The sequence below is a fragment of the Molossus molossus genome, unplaced genomic scaffold (genome assembly GCF_014108415.1).
Source record: "Molossus molossus isolate mMolMol1 unplaced genomic scaffold, mMolMol1.p scaffold_m16_p_22, whole genome shotgun sequence".
NCBI classification, from domain to species: domain Eukaryota; kingdom Metazoa; phylum Chordata; class Mammalia; order Chiroptera; family Molossidae; genus Molossus; species Molossus molossus.
Genome location: NW_023425358.1, coordinates 34,381,758 through 34,405,152, shown reverse-complemented (window position 1 = coordinate 34,405,152; position 23,395 = coordinate 34,381,758). Strand labels below are relative to the sequence as shown.

At 42.2% G+C, this 23,395-nt stretch overlaps 1 protein-coding gene across 4 annotated transcripts; it reads right to left on the bottom strand.

Annotated features, from left to right (window-relative positions):
* Positions 1 to 3,280: 3,280 nt before the first annotated feature.
* On the bottom strand, positions 3,281 to 22,865 carry RNF34 (ring finger protein 34). Of its 4 annotated transcripts, none has more exons than XM_036276341.1 (8): positions 22,694 to 22,812; positions 21,719 to 21,910; positions 20,126 to 20,195; positions 10,124 to 10,345; positions 8,601 to 9,008; positions 7,107 to 7,205; positions 6,637 to 6,838; positions 4,046 to 4,236 (listed from the first exon to the last, which is right to left on the bottom strand). In XM_036276341.1, the coding sequence occupies exons 3-8, from the start codon at positions 20,132 to 20,134 to the stop codon at positions 4,046 to 4,048; spliced, it is 1,131 nt and encodes a 376-aa protein (XP_036132234.1). In that variant the 5' UTR covers positions 20,135 to 20,195; positions 21,719 to 21,910; positions 22,694 to 22,812. The 4 variants fall into 4 exon arrangements, with proteins under 4 accessions (XP_036132236.1, XP_036132233.1, XP_036132234.1 ...); XM_036276342.1 differs by having other exon boundaries at positions 21,719 to 21,870; XM_036276340.1 differs by lacking the exon at positions 21,719 to 21,910 and having other exon boundaries at positions 3,287 to 4,236.
* Between the last annotated feature and the right edge of the window lie 530 nt (positions 22,866 to 23,395).

Here is a 23,395-nt window from a genome sequence, read left to right as displayed (position 1 = left end):
ACCATAGGGACACACTAGAGCCGAGACAGCATCTCACCAGGCTTCAGGAAGGTTGCTATAATGCTGTAGTAACTGGTGAGTTCTCCCCAAGTATACTGAAAAATCCAGTTAAGATGTTATCCCAGCACACAGTCTCTATACAGACCTGTTATTTAAAAATGAGCTTTAGATAAGGCCAGGCTAAGCTAGATGCTTGCAAACAGCTGCTCTGAGCCCACACAACATACCTGATGATGTAATTAAAGTACCATAAACCGGAGGTAGTGCTGCTTGTGTTAGATTGAAGTTTCTTAACCCAGGGAAGAGGAGAGGCGCCATCTCTCCTTCCTCTAGGGAACCTGATGTTTACAAAGGAAGACACCATGGCATTTCTAAAGCAGCAAATGATTTTCTTCTACTTGGTGAGGACTGGGTGGGACAAGGAGATGTCATTGTATTCCATCCTTGGACCTTCAGAATTTTATCCGTATGCTTTAGAAAATTAAAGAGGCATGGCATGCCAGCTACCAAATGCAGATTCCAAGGGGAAATGTTTGCCTTCTGCCAAACCAAGTCAGTACCTTGTAATCTGGTTTTTTCGAGTGTCAGGCTTGTTAGGCTTCTCACTAAACCAAGGTTACTTTAAAACACTACTTAAACCCTGGCCAGTTTGGCTCAGTGGTTGGAGCGTCGGCCTGTGGACCAGAGAGTCCCGGGTTCGGTTCCTGCTAGGGGCACTTACCAAAAAGAAAAAGAAAAAACACACTACTTAAAAAGATCTACCATTAACAGCCTTTATTCTTTTGCTAAAAACAAGCACTTGAAACTTATACAAATCCAAGAGGCAATCATTAAGTAAGCTGTTTTAAGATGAGACTATGTGCAAATAAATCTCAATTTTATAATTTGACTTTAGATAAAACCACTGCCTGCTGGCCTGGATTGGAAGACTTAGCAATTTGTGGGGGAAAATGAATGAATATCTGGAGTTCACTGTCTCACAAGAAGTACAGACAAGGTAAGTGCTCCTGAAGCTTCAGCAGGAGCTGAGCTTTACTGCTTCTGTAGGCAGGTAACGATCTGTTCACACTGGTTTGTGAACTGTGGGCGGTACCCACTTTGGGCTCTGCAGGTAATCCAAGAGTGTATTTGAAAATATCCACAAGGCCTTGATTTACATACTTTGACCCTCAAAACTAGAAAAGGCATGTTTTTCTTCTTGACCAAACGTTCTGCTCTAAGCACAGGCGCAGACCATCTGCCTCCCTTGCTGTAATTTTCAGGTTTGTTGACTCCTATTCCTGAGCACCTGGAGGCATGTGTGTTGCTGAGTCAAAACATAAAAGCCCACCAGGACAGGACTCAGCTGAGAAGCTAGGCGTTTCTTCCAAACTCATTCTATGAAGCCAGTATTAATTACCCTGATACCAAAACCAGACAGACATACTACTAAAAAAGAAAATTGTAAGTCAATATCCTTGATGAACGTAGATACAAAAATTCTCAACAAAATATTAGCAAATCATATTCAACAACACATTAAAAAGATTATACACCGCCATCAAGTGGGACTTATACCACGGATGCAAGGATGGTACAACATCTAAAAATCAACCAGTGTGATGATGCATCATATTAACAACAAAGATGCAATATATGCAGAAAAAAGCATTTGACAAAATTCAATATCCTTTTATGATAAAAACACTCAACAAAATGGGTATAGAAGAAACATATGAACATGATAAAGGCCAATATATGACAAATCCACAGCTAGCATCACGATGATGAAAAGCTGAGAGCTTTTCCTCTAATAACTGGAACAAGACAAGGATGCACACTATCAACACTTCCATTCAACATAGTATTAGGAGCCCTCGCCATGGCAGTCAAAAAAGAAAGAAATTAAGGGCATTGAGATCAGAAAGGAAGATTTAAAGCTCAGTATTTGCAGATGACATGGCATTATATAGAGAAAACCCTAAAAACTCTACCAAAAACTATTAGACCTAATAAATCACTAAAGATGCAGTATATAGAACCAACATACAGAGATCTGTTACTATATATCAATAATGAACAATCAGAAGGCGAAATTAAGAAAACAACCCCATTTAAATTGCATCAAAAGGCCTAAAATATCTAAGAATACATTTAACCAAAGAAGTGAAAGACCTACACTCTGAAAACTAGAGGACACTGCAGAAAGAAAATGAAGAAGATACAAATAAATGGAAGGATTAATATTATTAAATGTCCTCACTACCTAAAGTGACACACAGATTCAATGCAATCCCTATTAAAACACCAGTGGTATTCTCAGAACTAGATCGAATCCTCAAAATTATATGGAACCACAAAAGACCCCAAATAGCCAAAGAAATTTTAAGAAAGAAGAAAGTAGGAGGTATCACTCCCTGATATCAAACTATACTATAAAGCTTATAATAATTAAAGCAGTACGGTACTGGCAAGTTATATAGCTCAGTGGAATAGAGCCCAACATGGATGGACCTAGAGCATATTATTCTAAATGAAATACATCATAGAAAGACAAATATTGTATGATTTCATTTTTATGTAGAATCTAACAAAAATAGCAACAGACACAAATATAGAGAACAAGCTAGCTGATGGTTGTCAAACGGGAGCGGGTAGGGGTATAAGAATGAAAAAAATAAAGTGTATATATATGTACAACTGAATATTATTCCACAATTAAAAGAAAAAAATACAGTATTTACAATGCAGTTTTACCGCACCAAAAAAAAAAAGACATTTCTTAAAAACATACCTGCCCACTACTGTGGGAATGAATACACAGTTGTTTTCATCTAAACCAAAACCAGCCACCCTATTAGAAGACCCTAAGAGAAGATATTTCACATTATTAATGTCCTAAGAACAATTTCGCACAAGCGAATGTCTCAGGTTTCTCATTGATATGTGGTATTGGAAGAATTAAGAAACATTGGCCTGAGAGCTAAATTGAAATTCTGACAGTCACTTTTTAAATGAAATTTTAGACAGGTTCTTGAATTCTCAGACGTCAGGTTCCTCATCTGCAGTGAGAGGCAACATGTATTGAAGAATGCTGGAGATAACCTTAAAATTGCTAGCACAATACCGCAGGGTAAACAGCAAATCCGTAGTCAGCCTTGCTGTAAGTTGGCCACAAAGGGACACGCTACAACATGTTTGAAGGTGCTCCCTTCTCATGGGAAGAATGGAGCTAGACCAGGCACAGACACCCATTCATGTTGTACCCAAGTAAGTTAGGAACTGACCAAGACAATATAAATAAAAGCATTTTTGAAAATCTAATTTTATTCCTAAAGTTCAAATTAGCTAGCAGTAGCACTGAAAATACACTTTCACTATACAAAACAGTGTAAACCAATTACACATTAATAAAGAATTTAACACACATTTCTCTAGTGAAGAAGCTAGATGCAGCCCTTGCTGTAAAAAGCTGTACCTGAACAGAAATGGACATGTTTAGTCTAAGGCCCTGGCAGTTGACTATATAGAAGAATGTCAGTTGTTCCCAATTAAGTTTAAATGCAGAAATAGCAACAATGTGGAAACTTACATTCATCAAATAGTAGCATTTAAAATATACATGACTAATAAAGTGAACATTCAGAGGTGCCACTGCTCAGCATGTACCCTGTCGGTCAGTTGAGGACAGTGATCTCATCCAAACAGAAGTTTCAAACATCTGAGTAGTTTAAAACAGAAGGAGAAATAAGAGAAGAGGAAAAATGTCCTCCAAAGGGAGAGTAGCTGATGCCATAAGCAGTCTGACTTCAGCAATTAATGATCATAGATGTGTGAAGCCAGGCTGAACCTGGGAAACTGAGCATGTCCATAGGTGACAAGCATACAGCATGGACCAATGCTGCTGTAACCTAGGATGAATCTTTGTTCCCAGTTAGTAGTGAAAATAATTTTTAAAAATAACTTCAACTTTTGAACAATAAGTTTCCAATCCAGTCCCTTCTGTGCACTGAAATGTCTGGGATCAAGCTTGGGGGTGAGTGTGCTGTCGGGGAGAACGTCTGCTTCAGGACTTGAACACGTGCACAGCGCGCACCACATACTGCCGGCAGATGGGACACTCGCTCATGCGCTTGCCACACTTGGTACAGGTGACCATGTGTCCACACTCAAGCAGGACGCAGTCAATGACGGCATCCATGCAGATACGGCACAGGCTGTCATCTTCCTCGTCCTGCAGCTGCAGCCGCTCACCATCTGAAAGGCAACAGAGAGCTGGAGCTGCAGAAAAGTCCACCTGACAGGCTGAGCAGCCACCTGTTGAGTGACCATGCTAAGTGCAGCATGACCCTACTGCAGGAGCAATAATCCCAACTTCTTTGCACTTCCCTCCACTAGAAATGCAATGTTAATGCCTACACCTAGTAGAGTGTTGTGAAGAATAAATGAGAAATGCTTAGCTTAGGCCCAGGTATGAAGTGCCAACAAATGTTAGCTATTTGATTATATTTTAATCTATGTAACTCAAGGTTCTTGTGAGAAGGATTGCTTCTGTAAATAAAAATGAAGAAACCCGCCCTGGCCAGTTTGGCTCAGCAGTTAGAGCGTTGGCCTGTGGACCAGAGAGTCCCGGGTTCAGTTCCTGCTAAGGGCAGGATGCATTTTGTCCCCGGCCCTGGTTGGGGTCGTGTGGGTGGCAACTACTCAATGTGTCCCTTTCATGTCGATGTTCTCTCTCTCAATACTCTCTCTCCTTCCCACTTTATCTGAACAAAAAATGGAAAAATGTCCTCTGGTGAGGATTAAAAAAAAAGTTCATAGCTTGCCCTGGTGGCTGTGGCTTACCTGGCTGGAGCATCATCCTGTATACCAAAAGGTTGCCAGGTCAATCCCCAGCCGGGGCACATATGGAAGGCAACCAATCGATGTTCTCTCTCTCGCTTTCCCTACCCCTCTCTCCAAAATCAATAAGCATAAAGTTCATCACCGGAGACCTGGCCATACAGTTACGGGTGCTGAGGCTTCCCTTTCCACTGGTCACAAAAAGAATCAGTGGGGATCATGAATACGTTAGGAAGAAAAGAACAAGAATTCAAGGTTTGAGAAACCAGTATGGACTTAAGAGAAATAAACCACTGTCATGTCAAGATATTCTTGTAATTTGGTTCACAGCCCATGCCACTACTAGGGAGTGGGGAGAAAGGTATCCACAGGATAAGATGATCTGATGGAAAAGACACTAGAAGGTTCTTGAGAGTAATCTGTCTGGGCTCTGGTCTCTCCAGAATAGAAGGTTCTTTCCAACTCGTAAAACTTCGGAGCATCAAGCAGAGGAGCCAGTGTCTGTCAAGGCTATTGGTGAGTCTAGTGGGGTGAATCTTGGTATAAGTGGCTGAAGCCAGTCAAATTAGGAAAGGTTCTAGCCATGCTCAAAACAAAATGTGTGTTCCATGAGCTTGGACATTGGACCAATGATAGACTCAGCAGTGAGTTAACTGAGCAAGGCAATCAAGCATGTCATGGCCTTTTCTACCATAAACTCTTCGAGAGTGGGAATTCTACCAGCACGCACTGTACATAGTTGGTATTTACATTTACTAAGTAAACTGACTTCTTCCCTCTTTGCCATAATGCCATTTCCCAGCCACAGCCTGGAACCCCTGAAGGCTCTGAGGATTAAGATTCTTATATCCACTGTCCGGCCAGTGTGGCTCAGTGGCTGAGCATCGACCTATGCACCAAGAGGTTGCCAGTTCAATTCCCAGTCAGGGAACGTGCCCAGGTTGTGGGCCCAGTCCCCAGTGTGTGTGTGGGTGGGTGGGGGCATGCAGGAAGCAGCCAATCGATGTTCTCTCTCATTAATGTTTCTATTTCTTCTTTCCTCTCTAAAATCAATAAAGAAAAAAAAATTTTTTTTAAAGTGATTCTTGTATCTACCATTGTAGCATCATCTTAGAAATAGATGTGCCAAAAATACTTTCTGCATATTTTAGGCATAAACCTGTTTATCAACAAATGCTGTGTTATAACCAGCTTTTAAAGAAAAAAACTCAAGATGATAAAAATTGAAGTCTAGATAACAACATGGTTATTTGACAGTCTGAATAGCACTGAATTATTTTTTTGTCTGTAAATTCTCTGTGGCTTGACCCTGTTAGCAACTGAGGATTTCTGCTTCATCATTAAATAGTTTACAAGTTCTTAACTTCAGCTTTTGTGACTTACACAGAAACCTAGTGCTACTTGATCCTAAGAACTTAATACTTAACATCTTGGATCTAGGGAAATTTTTTTCCTTACTGTTAGTATTTAAAAGGTGCAATTGAGATAACCAAAGTATTGGCCTACCTGAGAGGTTAGTGAGGAAACAAGCATTTTAGAGAGACAAGGATTTTCATTAAGAGTTCTAACAAATTATGGCAAGAAAAACCAGATTGAGCAAATGATTACCTAACTCACTCAGACATGGGGGTCTCAGAGCCATCATCATATAATGAACTTCTTAACAGATCTATAAACAGGTTCATGTAACTAATTCTCACTCAATAAAAGGATACATAATTTTCTCAGAAATAAATTTGACTTGTAACAGAAAAAGCCCAGTTTCTAAAGCCTAAGGAAGGGATACTATGGGTGGGGAACAAAAAGTAAACCTACATGACTTTTGGTTTTCTTCATTCTCTTTGTATAAGCGGTTTACTTTCTCTACCAGCTCCCATTTTTCACAACAGCCAGAATAGTTGACAAAATTCCGAGCCAGGATTTCCTTCAGCTGACGCACACTCATCCCCTCCACATCTTCAAGGCTTGACAGGTCAGACAGCGAAGCTCTCAGTCTCCTCTTAGAGAGGCCAGGCGTCTGAAATCACAGAGCACTTCTATTACCTCTGCACCTGCAAATCCAGACCTCCACAGCAAGGAAAACAACATGTTCCCCTCCCCCTACAATCACCACTGGCCCTAGATACTCTTCCCAGATTTCTTGTCAGTCCTTAAAGTGTTTTATATATTGTGCTACATTAAAACCAGAAGAAATATCCTGTGCTAATCCAGCCATAGTGCACATGGACATTTTCCTGCCTGCCAGGTTGACATGTCAGGAAGCCAAAGTTTATAGGAGATCTCACCCGTTCCTCCAAGTTTTCTTCATCATCGTCGTCGTCATCATCGTCATCGTCGTCGTCATCATCATCTTCTGTGTTTGCTGAAGCTATTTCACTTTGTACCTATACACATAATGTCAGGAATCACATTTTCCTAACAGTATCACCCATCTTTATCACTGGAGTAAACCTTTCCACAGATCCTCCCCAAGCATGACCCCAACACTGGGCATATTCCATGGATCTGGAATGCTACTGCCCCTCCCAAAGAGTTGGGCCTTACGTGATTTCAGAAACAACTTAGCTTCCATAAAGTTATCTCAAAAGCCAAATTCCTAGATGTATGTGAATTTATAAAATCTAACCAGAACCCTGAGGAAGGTCCCATCATGGAATGCTAAAGCCATAAGCATATGGAATGGCACTGAGTGGTTATCAAAGGACATGCAGATGGCTGCTTTAACTGGAGCCTCTAATATCAGCACAAGTGGCAGGGGTATTTGATTTGAAAGATCTCAATACTAATTCCAAAGAATGGTTTCTAGACTTCTTCACTGATGGCTGATGCTAATTCTAGTTTCAGAAATTCCTCAACAGTCAGAGGCACTCTTCTCTGAAATCCCTTTGATTTATATACCTTTCATCTTTCTCTTTTGACTTTATTTTGACCATAGCTCTACAACAAAGTCAGTTCCCAATTTCAAATATTCCACCCCAATGGCTCATAAGCACCATATGGTAGCATCCGCAGACACACTTCCCAAATAGTGTTGTAAACCCAAAAGTGGCACGAAAAGTCAGATGTCTGTTTGCCTAACAATTATGCTAGCTCTCACTTGGGAAATGATAAAATTCCTAGCTTGAACTTGTTTCATTTAACTTGACCAAATTTCCCTCTACTTCTAACTCCTTTATTCAGGGAAGAAAATTAAATGTATAGAGAATTGTTCAAAATAATTCAGCATTTTGGAATCATTCATATATACAAAATTGATATTAATTACAAGCCCTTGCATGTTATTCAGTCACGAGGCCCGGGAACCTAATTGGGAGAGTATTCTGCACTGGTATTTCTTTGAAATGAACAAATAACCACATTCTTTCACTAATTCAGATAGTTCTTTCCCATGATCTAAATTAGAACAGTTTTACTGTAGCAAGGCAACTGGGCATTAAGTTAATTTACACTACTGCTTCCATAGTCACTGACACACAAATAGTCCTGTAAATGTGTATACACTGCTACTTTTCACAGTCCTTATTTCACTAGTATTTAACTATATAAAATAGGGAAACTGAGGTCAAGAAACTGATGAGTTATTTAGGGCCCTTCAGATAGCTGACTTTGGGGCCACCTAGCACTTAAGCTCAGAAACTCATATCAGGAAGCCTGTAAGTGCAGACTTCAGGAGCGTGTGGAACCTCTGCTCCTGCAAGGAGACATCAAACCCTAAACACCCCACTGTATGTGGCCTAGAGTAGACAATACCAAGCCCTCAGGGTAATCACTCCACGTACCTGTGCCAGCACTCCAGATCCTAAGGTCTGATCTCTACCCATTAGCTCTCCCTGAAATGAAGACACAGTAGCAGAGGGGGCTGTATAGCTTGAAAAAAATGAATGTGTAAAAAAGCTAGAATTCTGGGACCTTAAGGAATTCAGACTGCTGGTGTCCAGGTCGTCCTCAGAGCCCAGCCCATGGTGGCACAGTACTAGATCCACCAAGTCTTCTTTCTCTCGACAGGTATCAATTGGTATGTTTCTAAGAATGAGATACTGCCGCAGATCCTTCACTTTCAGTCGCATTAATCGAGGGCGCTGAAAGGCTGTCTCTTGTAATAAGTGACAGGTGGAACATCTACGAAGATTTTCTTGTAAGACTGAACAAACAGAGCAAAAATCCTTCTTGCAGTCACAACATATGTGCTGAAGAAACAGAAAAGAAGCATTTAATGATAGCCAGATATGAGCCATTGTGAAAGCACTAGTTTTCTTTCTTTTAGCTTTCTATTAAAATTCAATTCTAGTTCTTATGAAGTCCTCTGTGGCACAAGACTATTCTCACAGGTGTTTTTATGTTCCAAAAGCCATGAAAATCAAAACAATCACTGCCAAGGCAGTTTGGATTCACAGAAGTTCAAACACAGCCCTTTAAGAAAAACATACACTCTTGTGTTAATGAATTAAAACCTTTCCACCCCTTGGTGTAAACATGTAATTAGCAGAACAGAGCTGACATGAACCACATGGAAGAGAAAGCACAACTACAAACTCTCTTCCTGCTCTTTTTCTATGTGAACAGTTTCCCCATTTAATGAGAAAGGGGAAAAAGCGTTAACACAAGAGAAAGGCAACTGATCTCTCAAGGTCAACCCAAGCAAATAGAGGACCCCACTAATGCAGTACCCTACACAGCCTTAATCATAAAGCCGCTTCACTAGCAAAGCTTAAAGACACTAAGATGTGGTCGTTTCCATTTGGTACATTATTCCCACGAGCTAATACCTTATTCCTTAAGTATTTCAAAGGACTGAACTGACAATCAAAGGCGGTGAGATGGCCTGGCAATATGATGGTTCTCAGAAAGAACAGCTTTAACCCAAGTTTTTTATGTTTAACCTATAAACAGTAGTTACCTTAATACGTACATTCATTTCTTCACTTGAGTCAAGAATATGGGTAGGGGTACATTTTTTGAAACCTGAGATCATAGTTTACAGTAAATCATCTCTGAACAAAATCGTAGACTAATTAAATCTCTTGCTTTAGAACATAAGCATCATCACGAAGAATCAATGTGTACAAACAGGTCAGGGTTTAGGAGAAAGGATGCCCTGAGCAACATGACAAGTAAAAATGTCTAGCCAGAAAACTTGAACATTAATTCAGTCCTTTCACCTGAGTACTTTTCTGAAGGGGAAATGGTTAATAGGACGTTTTGGTATTTTTATAAAAAGAAATGAAGATTCATTAGTAGTCAAAATTACATACAATCAAGAATTCTGTTATGTTTTTTGTATATAACATTTCAACTAACTCACCTTCTTTCTAAAGACTGAAAATGAAAGTCCACAGGCTTTGCAAACTATGTTAGGCCCTTCTGTAGGTGCTGGTGGGTAAGAAGTGGAAAAATCAGAGTTTGGTGTAAATCTGAATGGACCAGTGCCTCCTGCAAATCCTGCTTGCTGGCCTCTGACAGCTCCAGTTCCCATGACTTCATTCAGCAGCCCACAGCACGAAGCCCACATAGACGTGGCACCCGCCTGGAGAGGAACACAAGAAGGGACCAGATTAAAGCTAAGTGGAACCTGGGCTCTCTGAGATCCTCAGGGAATGCCATTCTGGAGAGGTATGTTTGCCCTAGATAACTTTGAGATTATTCTTTTAAGCGTCAGAATTTTAAGCTATTTGGAAAGAGATAACTTTCTGGTATTTGCAAAGAATATTTGGCATTGAAGATACTCATATATTGTTAAACAAAAACTACACATTTTTTCTATGTGCACACACACACACACAGAAAAAAATGACTGGAGAGCCCTGGCCAGTTTGGCTCAGCGGTAGAGCGTTAGCCCACGGGTTCGATTCCGGCCAAGGGCACGAACCTTGGTTACAGTTTGTTCCCAGCCCTGTTTGGGGTCGTGCAGGAGGCAACCAGTCGATGTGTCCCTCTCACATAGATGTTTCTTTCTATCTCTCCCACTTTATTTGAAGATAAATAGAAAAATGTCTTCGGGTGAGGATTTAAAAAAAAAAAATGACTGGAGAGAAGTACATGCTGTGCAATATTTGGGATGTGCTTACAACAAAAAAATTGCTTATCTGAAATTCAAATTTAACTGAGCATCCTGTATTCTGACAACCTTAGATTGACTACCACACAAGAAAGCACAGTTCTATAGGTTGAGGCAGGTTTTCCCAGCTATCATTTAGCAGAAAGAATAGAAATTCAAATTACTTAATTTCATTAAACTTCTATTGTCATTTGTAGCTGGGTATAATAAACTATGGCATATATACTTTTATATTCTTTTAAAAAAAATTTTTCTTTATTGATTCTGTACAGAGAGGAAGGAAGAGATAGAGAGAAACGGAAACACAGATGAAAGAGAACATCAACTGGCCACCTCCTGCAATGCTCCCCACTGGGGACTGGGCCCACAACCTGGGCATGTGCCCTGACTGGGAATCAAACCGGCGACCTCTTAGTGCATGGGTCGATGCTCAACCACTGAGCCACACTAGCTGGGCATAATTTTTTTTATTTAAAAAAAAATGGCCCTGGCTGGTGTGGCCCAGTGGTTAGAGAGTTGGCCCACACACCAAAGGGGGTTAATTTCCTGTCAAGGGCACCTAACTAGATTGCAGAGCTGATCCCTGGCCCAGGTCAGGGCATGGGGGAAGAGGTGTGGGAGGCAATCAATTGATGTTTCTCTCTCTTCACTCCCTCCTTTCCACCACTCTCTTTAAAAAAATCAATGGAAAAAATATCCTCCAGTGAGGATTACAACAACAAAAAAGCAGTTATTCTACTTTTGCAAACTGAAAATATGAGCTACCTGCCACTCCACTAAATAGCCTGAAACTAATGTCTTGCTTTTCATGTTTTTTTCTTCATCTTGTCCCTTTCCATGAACACCACTGCTGTCACTATACCTACCTAGCAATCTGTCTCCTTTTTTACTACAGACTCAGAAATCTGATAACCAAGCCCGTTAGAAATATATATATACATGTAAATATTTTTTCAGTGAGGTCTCAAGGTATTTTCCCATGCTTAAAGTAGAAAAGCTATCATGCTTGGAACCAAAGTTTGCCCCTTGTCCTAATTCTTAAGCACAACGTAGACTTTAGATAATAGGATAGATAACAGAAGTCCTGTTAGGTGAGGTCTTATGAGTTAAAATGGCAGCACATGACATGGCATAGTGCATTTAATTATCTAATTCTGTCAAACATTTACTGTTTGTCCAACAAGCTCTTAAAAAAATTTTTTTAAACAACTTTAAAAGCTATTTGAGATGCTACAGAAGGATCATGCTATTCTTGCTCCTACCCAGAAGTGATATGTTTTATTAAATATAGGAAAAGGAGAAGGTAAAGCAGTAAGAAACCACAATACAATGTTCAAACAGTCTTAAGTATCAGGGTCACTGACTTAAGTATTATACAACTTCACACCCTATAATTTTCAAGTAATAGTGATGCCTTTAAAAGTCAGGTTAAATCATAGTTAATAGTTCATACCTTTAAATATATACCTCAGACTCTAGAGTCATGGTTTGTTTAAACATAAAAGGATGAAAATCCAGATTTACTAACAGTTCATTTAAAGTGAGTCTTTTTTTTTAATTGATTTTAGGAAGAGGAAGAGAGAAAGAGAAAAACATCAATTGGCCGCCTCCCACACAAGGCCTAATTGGGGCTCAAACCCAAAACCCAGGTATGTGCCCTGATGGGAAACTAAACCTGCCACTCTCTAGTGTACAGGACAATGCTTCAACCAGCTGACTGACCCACACTGGCCAGGGCTAAAGTGAGTCTTCTTTTACCAAAGGATTCCATCTACAGTGCTTTAAACAGTAAGCTCTTAAAGGAAATGTTGTTTTAAATTTTTTAATTTACATATAACATTTCTGGGGAGTTATATATAACTCAACTGTAAAGTATACTACTAGGATAAACTCTTCTTCATTCCAAGAGTTTAAAGAAAAGCTTTTGAGAAGCTTCAGCTTCCTGCTGACCTAGCTACTAAACAATTAAACAGCTGTGTTAGCTTTTATCCCAGTTCTGATTCCTGGGGGATGTTGTCTCAACTCCAATAAAAGTTCCTTGTGGACAGAATTTTTTTTTCCACTGCAATTAGTTCCACCATCAAACTGATAAGTAAATAACTGTATGAAAGTTTTCTTTACATTACCTCTTGAAAGGCAATGTAACATTAAATTTTTCATGCTACCTAGAAAGTTCAAATTGTCTTAATGAGAAAGAATAATAAAGATACAAAATTATTCTGACCTAGCAGGCTAAAAATATCAAGTCATACTCCCCTTTAATAATTTTTTAAAATTGATTTTAGAGAGAGAGAAAGTGAGAGAGAGACATTGATGAGAGAGAACATCGATCAACCACCTCCTGCATGCTGCCTACTGGGGATCTGGCCCACACCTGGGCATGTGTCCTACCAGGAATCGAACCAGCGACCTCTTGGTGCATGGGTTGATGCTCAACCACTGAGCCACACAGGCCGGACTCATACTCCCTTTTAAAAGCAGCACTGCCACACATTTTTTTCCTTCAGAAATCAGTTACAGAAGAATATGAATTTCCAAACCATGATCATTAAAATTCTAGGATGACAATATTAACAGCTCTGGTGAAGAGAATAGAAGGACTTATTTTAAAAACAGGTGGAATCTGTGTGTAGACATTAATATCGGAGGGTAACAATTTTATGCCATTCCTCAGGTTTCTATAAACAAGGAATTTCCTCTTCATTCCCATTCCCCAGAAGGGAAAAAATGAAAAGAACAATTCTATTTTCTTTTGGCCAACTCATCATAAAATAAAACACACAGATCAAGCCAACCCCCAAAGTGTTATCCCAGACAAAAATATGTTGCTATAACCTATTATTTGGTACAAACTCAACCAAAACCTGTAACAGAGGGAAAGAGGAAACACTGAAAAATCTAGGTTTTAGCCTCATTAGATCTGTTAACTTAAATTTGGACAAAATCTCCCAATGATAGAATAATCTCTCAATAATACTCTTAGCATCATACTGAAGGTTAAATTTACCTACATATACTGTTATCCTCTGACAGTAGCCTTTGCAAACACTCCAGCCTTCTTGAAGGGTTAGAAATTTTAAACAGTGGTAGTCCCAGTCACTAGTTTCTTTGCGTTTTTAATAAATCCTCACTGGAGAGTGTTTACAGATATATATATATCTGTATATATACAGAGAGAGGAAGAGAGAGAGAGAGAGAGAGAGAGAGAGAGAGAAACATCGACATGAAAGGGACACATCGAGTGGCTGCCTCCCACACAACCCAACCAGGGCCGGGGACAAACTGCAACCGAGGTACGTGCCCCCAGTGGAAACCGAACCCGGGTCTCTCTGGACTGCAGGCCAATGCTCTAACTGCTGAGCCAAACCAGCCAGGGCCTTTTATTTGAAGTACCTTTCTTTCCTATCCAGCACATTTTAAAAACTTAATTTCTATTTCCCATTTAAGCCCTGTATTTTCTGGCACCTCAGTGCTGAAATGAAGGTGATCTCTATAGTGATTCTACCTCCCCAACTTTTTCGGAGCAGGTGTTTTTGTTGTTAATCCTCACCTGACATTGATTTTTTTTTTAGATAGAATGGAAGAGAGGGAGGCAGGGAAAGACAGACACATTAATTGGTTGCCTCCCACATGTGCCCAGGGGCCAGGGATTGAACCTGAAACCCAGATATGTGCTCTTGACCGGAAATTGAACCTGAGACCCTGCAGTCCAAAAGCTGACACTCTAACCACTGAGCAAAAACAGCCAGGGCTGCAGGAGGTATTTTTAGTCCTATACCACAGTGGCTGATGTCACGGTCTCTTGCCAAGGAAAATGCTTAGGCCTGTGAAACCATCCTTAAGGCAGTGGTTGGATTCACCAGGTAGCCTTAAAAAATGCCTGGGTCCCAGCCCCAGAGATTCTGATTTAACTGGTCTGGGATACAACCTAGGCATTAGAATTTTTTCAAAATTCCCCATGTAATTCAAAAGTACAGCTGAGGTCGGAAGGTTAACTGCTCAGTCTAGGGGATTTCTCCTTCCTGCCTAACATGGTTTCAGCTGGAGAATCCCTCTCACCAGGTTTCTGAATGAAAGGGGCTGAGGTTATTTCTGAAGCCTATGCCTCTAGAATTTTAAGACCAACACTTCAGTCATGTGCTCCTTAAGACCTCCCTACATTTTTTTTCTCTGAAGTAGTGGAACATGCCTCTAGCGTATCCTTTCCCTTTAAGGTTTCCCCTAATCTTATCAGAAACCCTAAACTGAATATTAACAATTTAATCTGATTCTCAAATTATTTGCTTTATCTTTTTTAAAACCACATACTAGCCTAGAACTTTTGCTGGAATGTGGTACCTGCCTTCATTTTATTTGCTCTTTGCTTATTGGCTCAAACCCTATACTGATCTTTCCTTTTTAAGATCTATCCAATCTTTCTGTTACAAATTAGGGAACTATTTAAGAGCATTTTCCCAACAGTTATTAAATGTGGGCTCTTGAGGAGTGGGAGGGGGCATGCCAATTTATTCTCTGAGTTCTTGACTCTCTGCCTATTATAGTTCCTTGGAGCCCAGTTACTCTATCTGGTAGGATAATAACCAAAAAGTTTCCCCTCTTGCACCTTTCCTTTAAAAGCTTAAGAGACCCAAGTTCTAGTCTGTCAGGGGCCTTTTGGAATTTATAACATCATTCTCAGGCCATACAAAATTATCAACGTAAAAATTAGCCTGTTATGCTCTGGCCAGTTTGGTTCAGCGATTGGAGCATCAGCCCATGGTCCCAAGAGACCTGGGTTCGGTTCCCGCTCGGGGCATGTACCTCGGTTTCGGTTTGTCCCCGGCCCCTGTTGGGGTTATGTGGGTGGCAGTCGATGTGTCTCTCTCACATTGATGTTTCTCTCTCTCTCTTCCTCCCTCTTTCCCTCTCGCTCTGTCTGAAGATGAATGCAAAAATATCTTCGGGTGAGGATTAAAAAAAAAAAAAATTAGCCTGCTATATTTGGTGAGGCGTGTGATGTTAGCTGGTACTGATTTTGTAGGCTTTATACGGCCCACAGTCCAGATGTTCCCCACCCCTACAAGTTCTTCCTCTTGCATTCCCTTACTTTTTTTGTATTCACTCTCTGCTCACCTTTTTGTAGTAAGCTTGAAGCTTTTTCCAATTACATTTCCTCCTATATCTTCTGAGCAAACCCAATTCCTAGACAGTACACAAAGCACAGACCTTTGGCTTCTGCATTTGCAGTAAATTTACTGAGTTGTTGCTGTCTCAATTCCAAAGAGGTGCCTTGCTTACCTAAGGATCACCATCCATCTTTATTTGCTTATTAAAAAAAAAAACACAAAAAAAACCTACTACCCTTCCATGAATGAAGCCAAAGTCTGGATCTCTGAAAACTAAAGCTATGATCTGGGCTTATGTGACTAACAATTCTAAATCCTACTTGGAACCATGGTTGAGAGCAAGATTCTATAGGCTAAATAAACTACATGAATCCAAGAGGTTAGAAAGAACAATAATCTGTAAAGATGGCAACATTTCCTCCCTTGACCAAGACTGTAGTTCAAAACAACACAGAAAAAAAACAACAAAGGCAACTATCAACCTATGCCTAGCACAAAACTTTTAGCTCAAGGAATTCAGCTGTGTTTGCTGTTTATATTCTAGTCATCAATGACTACTGAAAACAAATGGGTTTTCCTTAATAGCTTTCCCACACACCCCCTTAGGCCAAATTTGTTCCTCACTAGATTAACCTTGGGACCATGGCCTATCTTATATGATTTAAGAACCAGGTATCATATTAAAAACATACATGGGCCATAATAAGAGATTAAAGCCAAAGCCCTGTCTGGACTGCCAGACACCTAGATCTCCTCAGGTTATTCTGGCACCCAATGTCAGTTTTTGTGTTTTTTCAAAGCCACTGTACCAAGATTTCTGAGGGCCAATACACTACCTTTTTTTTACTCCCAACTTGGAACTAATTAAGAAACAGGACAAACAGAAATGTAAATGTTTTCTTGTTTACTAATAACACCAATTAGAGAACATGACTTTAGCTCTGCAAGCCAATTGGTCTTGATATGACACCCCAGCTGACCAACAGCAGCTTACCATCTAACTGACCAGACTGCCATCCCCCATAGAAAGGCAGATCTGACAGGTCCCAGAAAGTACTGAACCAAAGCATGTTTAGTTCATCTGCTAAAACTCACCAACCTAAAAATTGCTTTCTTTTCCTCTGGCAGTAGAAAAGCTGAAAGTGTTCTTCCTATATTATTCCTTCCTAGAGAATAAATTAGAAATTTTCTCCCCTTGGTAAGAGTATAAAGGAGGGGAGGGTTGGGGACTGTTATCCAGAGACCTCAACAATTTGCATGAGCGGGGGACTGAGTTTCCAGGGCTGTGACACTTATCTCCACAGGATAGACTACCAATTTTATAAGCACTCTCAGATCCCTCAGTCAGAGTCACACAGAAGCCCATTCTGAATCATCATTTCAGTCAACAAAGCAAGAAGAAATGTGTTGTTTCTCTGCAAGAGCAGCAGCCCATTCTTCTTTCTGGCAGAGTGCCAGTTTTCAAATGGCCTCAAAGTTTGGCTGTATTTGTGTGTATATGATCTAATATGCTTTTAGAATCCCAATGGGGGTGAAATACTTCCGAAATTTAAAGAACTAACAAAAATTTTACTACAAATTTTGAATCCTAATCTACATTAGGATGTGACCCCTTTTAATGACTCCACCAAATGTAATAATAACCAGACTAGAATGAAGAATAAGAAAAGTTGCCCTAGCCAAGTAGCTTGGTTGGTTAGAGCGCTGTCCCGATATACCAAGTTTGTGGATTCAGTCCTCAGCCAGGGCATATACAAGAATCAACCGATGAATGCATGAATAAGTGGAGCAACAAGTCGATGTAAGTCAATGTTTCTTTCTCTCTCTCTCTCTCTTAAATAAAAGAAAAAGAAAAGCTATGGTGGTTTCCATGAAGATTAAATGACAGCCAGAGAGTTGATGGGTTTGAAAACAGCAGAAAACTAAATGATTATGTGGTAGGCAGTTGGAGAGGCATGAGCAGAGCAAGGATGATGGGCTAGGTACAGAAGGTCACCAGGCTGAAAGTCCCGGGTGCCTAGCTATGTGCAAAACTGGAAAAACAAGGACTTAGCTCCCTGGGTGACCTTTCATCCCCTAGCATATCACTGGTCATGTGGTTTAGACCCCTTGACCTTTCCTATCACTGGTCAGGCAGCTTGCACCCTCCCCTGACCTTTCCTCTCCTGGCATGTCTTTAGTCATGCAGTAGACTCCCTTGGAGGAGGAACAAGGGACTGAAGAGTGAGTGGCCTCATTCTACTCCAATAAGGGCCCCTGCATAACCACTCCCTTAAGCATTAACCTGTAGGGATAACACCCAGGCCTCAGTTGTGTTTCAGCTCCAAGCCCAGAAAAGCAACAAAACCAGACAAGCGATGCCACGCTGACATTGGGACTTCATGACCCCCTACCAATCAGTGAAGACCAAGACCCTGCAAGGATACACCTGGAAAGCTGATGAATATTCTATTGGAACCTCCTCTAAGATCCATGCTTTTAGAAGAGGGATAACCTCCCCCCCCCGATGGAGCACATCCATCTCTCTCCCCACCCGTACCCCCAGGAACGTTTTCCTTGCTTCTCTTTCTAAGCTCCAAGGGGCCCATCTTTTGCCTCCTTGTTTCCTGAGCCTATTTCTTCAACAGCTCACTTATACCTCTGTGACTTTGTTTTTTTTGTTAATCCTCACCGTAGGATAATTCTCCATTGCCTTTTTTTTTTTTTAAGAGAGGGTGGAAGAAAGGGAGGGAGAGAGAAACATCAATGTGAGAGAGACAGCCATTGGCCGTCTGCCCCAGAACCCTGACTGGGGCCAGGGTTGGAACTTGCAATCCAGATATGTGCCCTTGACTGGAATCAAACCTGCAACCCTTCGGTCCGCGGACCTATGCGCTAACCACTACCTCTGTGACTTTCTAAACAAACTTTCTTAGCCAGAACTCAAGTATACTAAGGTTGCTGAACTGAGGTCTCCAAGTCTGACTCCACTGTTCTAACACCTGGTGCCATTTTGCCACAAATAATTCTAGTCTAAATCATTTGCTTTTGATTACAGTAGGTAAGCAGCAATAATCATAATGCCACCTCCTAAGAGCTGCTTGCCACAACTTTAAATTAAATATGGTAATATTTTTAAATTTTTATTTCACTTGTTCCATCACCATTTATCCCCTCCATGCCCTCTTCCACTTTCACCCATCCTCCTCCCCCCCTGCAATCACCACACTGTCATCCATGTCCATGAGTTCTCTCCCTTTTTTTTTTCTTTTTTTGCTCAGTCCCTAAATATGGTAATGTTTCACAGTTATTTTAAGAATAACCCTAGCAGTTTCAAATTCAAGAGCATTAATTTTCTTGGATGTTGTAAGAAGCTACAAAGACCAGGCAAGGATTCAGTTTTTCCACCAATGAAAGCTTCCTCAGAGAATTCAACCACCGTAAGTGTTGTTTTAAATTCCAAACAACCTTCAGTTTGCTAAAATTCAATGTCCTTGTGTTAAACTATATGAAAAGGTGTTTTTGCCCTGGCCGGTTGCTCAGTGGTTAGAGTGTCGGTCAGCGGTCTGGAGAGGCCCGGGTTCGGTTCCTGCTAAGGGCACATACCTCAGCTGCAGTTTGTCCCGGGCCCTGGTTGGGTCGTGTGGGTGGCAACCACTCGATGTGTCCCTTTCACGACGATGTATCTCTCTCTCTCTCCCCCCCCTACTCTATCTGAACAAAATATCGAGAAGAAAAAAAAAAAATGTTTCAAAAATCTTAAAACCAGTAATACAAAACAAAAAGTTTTATGGTTTGAATTTCAATTAGGTTAACCTTTCCTACAGAACAAGAGCTAAACAGAAGAAATAGTTGAGACAATAAAGCAAAAATCTTTACCCTATTTTGAGCCACTGGAAAAAAATATGCTTCTTAAAATGTGAAAGGATTTCTTACTGAAACTGCTGCTTCAACATATGCATGGAATTCTGCTACATTTATGACCAAATATCAGACCATATACCACCAAGGAGGAAATTCTACCTACATCCTAAATTCTTATTTCATACCATTTGGATATTAAGCAGGTTGCAAAAACAGATGCTGATCTTAAAAGCGTAATATTTTTAGGCAAGACATTTGGTCAAACTGATAGTTTTACAATAATGTGTGCTGGAAATCGTACCTTCCTCATGTTTGGGTTTTGTTTTCTTTTTCTAAAACAGTATACTTGATCCTTAGCATCACTCCCCCACCTTTCAAAGAAAAAAAAGGAAAGAAAATTATAGTCAACAGATTATTTTCTCCTTGATATCTTATTTTGAGTTTGGAAGAATTAATGTGATTAATACAATTAAGGAAGGGTGAGATCAATATAAATATGGAAAAACATGAAGGAGGATTAAATCAAATTAACATAGGACACCAATATTGTTTTTTGTTTTTTTTAAAACTGCCTTATAAGGAGTTAACTGGATGATATTCTAAGGTTAAACAGTTACTTGAGTCTTGAGAGGTAAAACCTGTTTCAAAATTTCAGTTCCTAAACAAACAAATTAAAGGAAGAAAGTAAATGTTCCACACACACACTAAAATCAGCTGCTCCTGGGATTGAGTGAAGATGTACTTTCTCTGATTGCTTAGCTTTCAAAATAATTTTAATTCCACTGGAAGTACTTACATAAATGAACACTCAAATGTTAGAATTCCATGACACCAGAAATCACTGACCCTCCCCAGAAATCTACAGATAAGTATACCCCACAAATAAACAATTTCAAGTTAAATAACAAAGAGCCTAAATCTTAAATTTTGTGAATCGATTTTTCACAAAAACATAAATGAAAAGCAGTATTTTAATAATTGTCATCTTGCTTAGATTGAAGTCTATTTAGGTCTGCATTATTGCATCATAAAATATATATCTTTTCTACATTTCCAACTGCCACCAAACTTTGTTTCTAAATTTTCAACTTAGAAAGCAGTATCTTCCACCTAAATTCAAAAACACTTGTTTTCAAAGAACTTGATTAAAAAATTCAATTATGGACCCATCCCTATTCTCCTACATGTGGTTCCCTGATGAACCACACATTTAATACTAATAAAGAGCCCTGGCCGGTTTGGCTCGGCGGCGGTTAGAGCGTCCTTGGCCTGCGGTCCAGAGAGACCTGGGTTCGGTTCCCGCTAAGAGCATGTACCTCGGTGTCAGTTTGTCCCGGCCCGGGTTGGGTCGTGGGGTGGCAGCCACTCGATGTGTCCCTTTCACATCGATGTTTCTCTCTCTCCCTCCCTCCTACTCTATCTGAACAAAATACGAAAAAATGTCCTTGGGTGAGGATTAAAAAAAAAAAAAAAACTAATAAAGAAACTAACGTTCTTTGAGGCATTATATACCAAGATTCCCTACGCTGTTTTTGGATTATGATGGTTTTTAGGAAAGAAAGCTAGTTTTAGACATTTTCATAGGTATTTTCAGTTGAACCATTTAAAAACTAAACTGGGAAGTTAAAAATAAGCTCCCCAAACAGCCTCGGACTTGGAAGGAACGGTTCAAAGAGTTACCTATTGCAAAATTCTCCCTTGCTTCCTGCAGCCAGAAATAACCTTTCTGGCTCCTGGGGGCTTCCCATTTTTCTCCTCCTCGCGTGGCGGCTTGAGAAGGTCAGTCTTCTCTTTGGACTGGCAAAGTCCTCACGGGCGGGGCTGTATTCTGAATCACTTCTAACTCCCAGTATCTCCCTCGGGGCTGACACACAGGGAGCGTCCGACAACACACCTGCCGAGTTTCTCTGGCCACCTGACACTCGCTTATCGGTCTTTCACGGCAAATCTCTGGGGCTCCGGGCGGGGAGAGTCTGAAGCCGGGGGATCGTTCTGCTCCTCTTCCTGCCCGCGTCACTTCACGGACGCGAGTGCGAGCGGCCGTGTCTGCAGGAGCATCCGCACCTTTTATGACTCATCCCACTCGCTTCGAGCACGGGCGAAGGAATCGGTACCTGAACTGATGGTTGTTCGTGGATCGGGGTTCTCCGCTCCCCGCGCCCCCCCCCCGGAGGCCAGAATCGGCCCCCGGCGCGTGAAGTTGTCACGGCGCGATGCGCCCACGCTCCCACCCACCTCGAAGAACTCGCGCTGTCGGATTCCTTGCTGCGCACCCAGTGGCGTGGCAGCCACGTCCCGGTGGCCGGCGCGCTCGGTCGCGGCCCCAGAGTGAAGCCCACGCGAAAACCATCCGGGGTGGGCTCCGCGCCCCGGGGCGCTTCTAACCTCGTAGCGTGGACCCAGCCCCGCGACTCGGCGCACCGCTCCCTCCTTTGCCCCTTCATCCTGCGCAGTCCCGCGGCGTTGCCCGTGGCAGTTGGGTTAGTTCAAGGACTCGGGGCGGGAGAGGGCACGCCGTGGGCAAAGCCACGAGGGCTGGGGTGAGCACGAGTGGGGTCGGCCTCAGACCCTCGAAGACGAGGACAGGGCCCCGGAGCGGAGAGGGGCCCGCGGCGCGAGCGCGGGGGTCGCCCGGCCTCTCCCCGCTCCTCGGGCTCGCTGACCCGAGGCGCGGTGGGAGTCGGACGGGTCGAGGGGCCCAGGATATCCGCCCAGACCGAGAAGGGACCCAGACGCCGGCCGGCCAGGACGCCCCTGAGCGGAGGTCTCTGGAGAGGTGCCGCCGAGGAGAAAAGAAAGCAATTCGGAGATTCGCCCTTTCCGGATAGAAGAGGCGAGGAGGGACTGCCCTGCTCCACCGGTCCCTCACCTTCATGGCCGCGACCGCCGCGTCTCGGTCGGCCCTGGCCGCAAACTCAACACCATAACAGCTTCTCGCCTGGACGTCCTCCTTCCTCTGGACCGCAATCTCGGCTCCTCCAGAGGCGACCGAGCGTCCGGACGTAAGGAGCGTAGTCACGCCCGCCGCGCGCCCCCAGGAAGAGCGCCGAGCGGCGGCCAAGTCGGCCAATCCAGAGCCGACACTCGGGGGGCCGGTCGCCAGAGCCAATCAAATAGTGGGAATGGGGCGGGGCCTTCGACGCCGCCAGGTGGGCGGAGGAAGACTCCATCCGGGCTCGAGCGGCTCTGAGAGGCTCTGGGCGTGGCGGGAGGCTTTCTCCCGGCGGTTTTCTTCCTCGCGTGGGTGAAATACGAGTCTGCGTCCCCTGAGGAGCCTGTGCGGCCGGGATTGGGCTTTAGGTCAAGTTCCCCAGGCTGCGAGGGCGGGAAGAAGCGCGATACTTTTGACAACTGCGGTAGCGTTGAAGGCCTTTGTGATAACCGCCAGAGCAGGGGCCTCCGATTCCCTCCCGAGCCTGTAAACCTCTCCCACTCGGGAATGACCTCGGGGCTCCCCCCTCGAGGGTCCGGTGAGCTGCGGCCGCTGCTCACGCAAGGACGCGGTTCCAAAACGGCTTTTGTTGGAAACACTTCAACGCAAGGCTCGCAAACCCCAGCTGCTCTTTTCGAG

Bases quoted from the DNA above. Each gene is read 5' to 3' on its own strand.
- RNF34 (XM_036276340.1), bottom strand. The intron at 6,839-7,106 runs GTGAGATCTCCT...CTGTGATTTCAG, and splicing joins AAGAAAACTTGGAGGAACGG to ACGCCTGGCCTCTCTAAGAG. The intron at 4,237-6,636 runs GTAGGTTTACTT...GTTGCCTTTCAG, and splicing joins TGAAGAAAACCAAAAGTCAT to ATGGTGAGCGGCTGCAGCTG.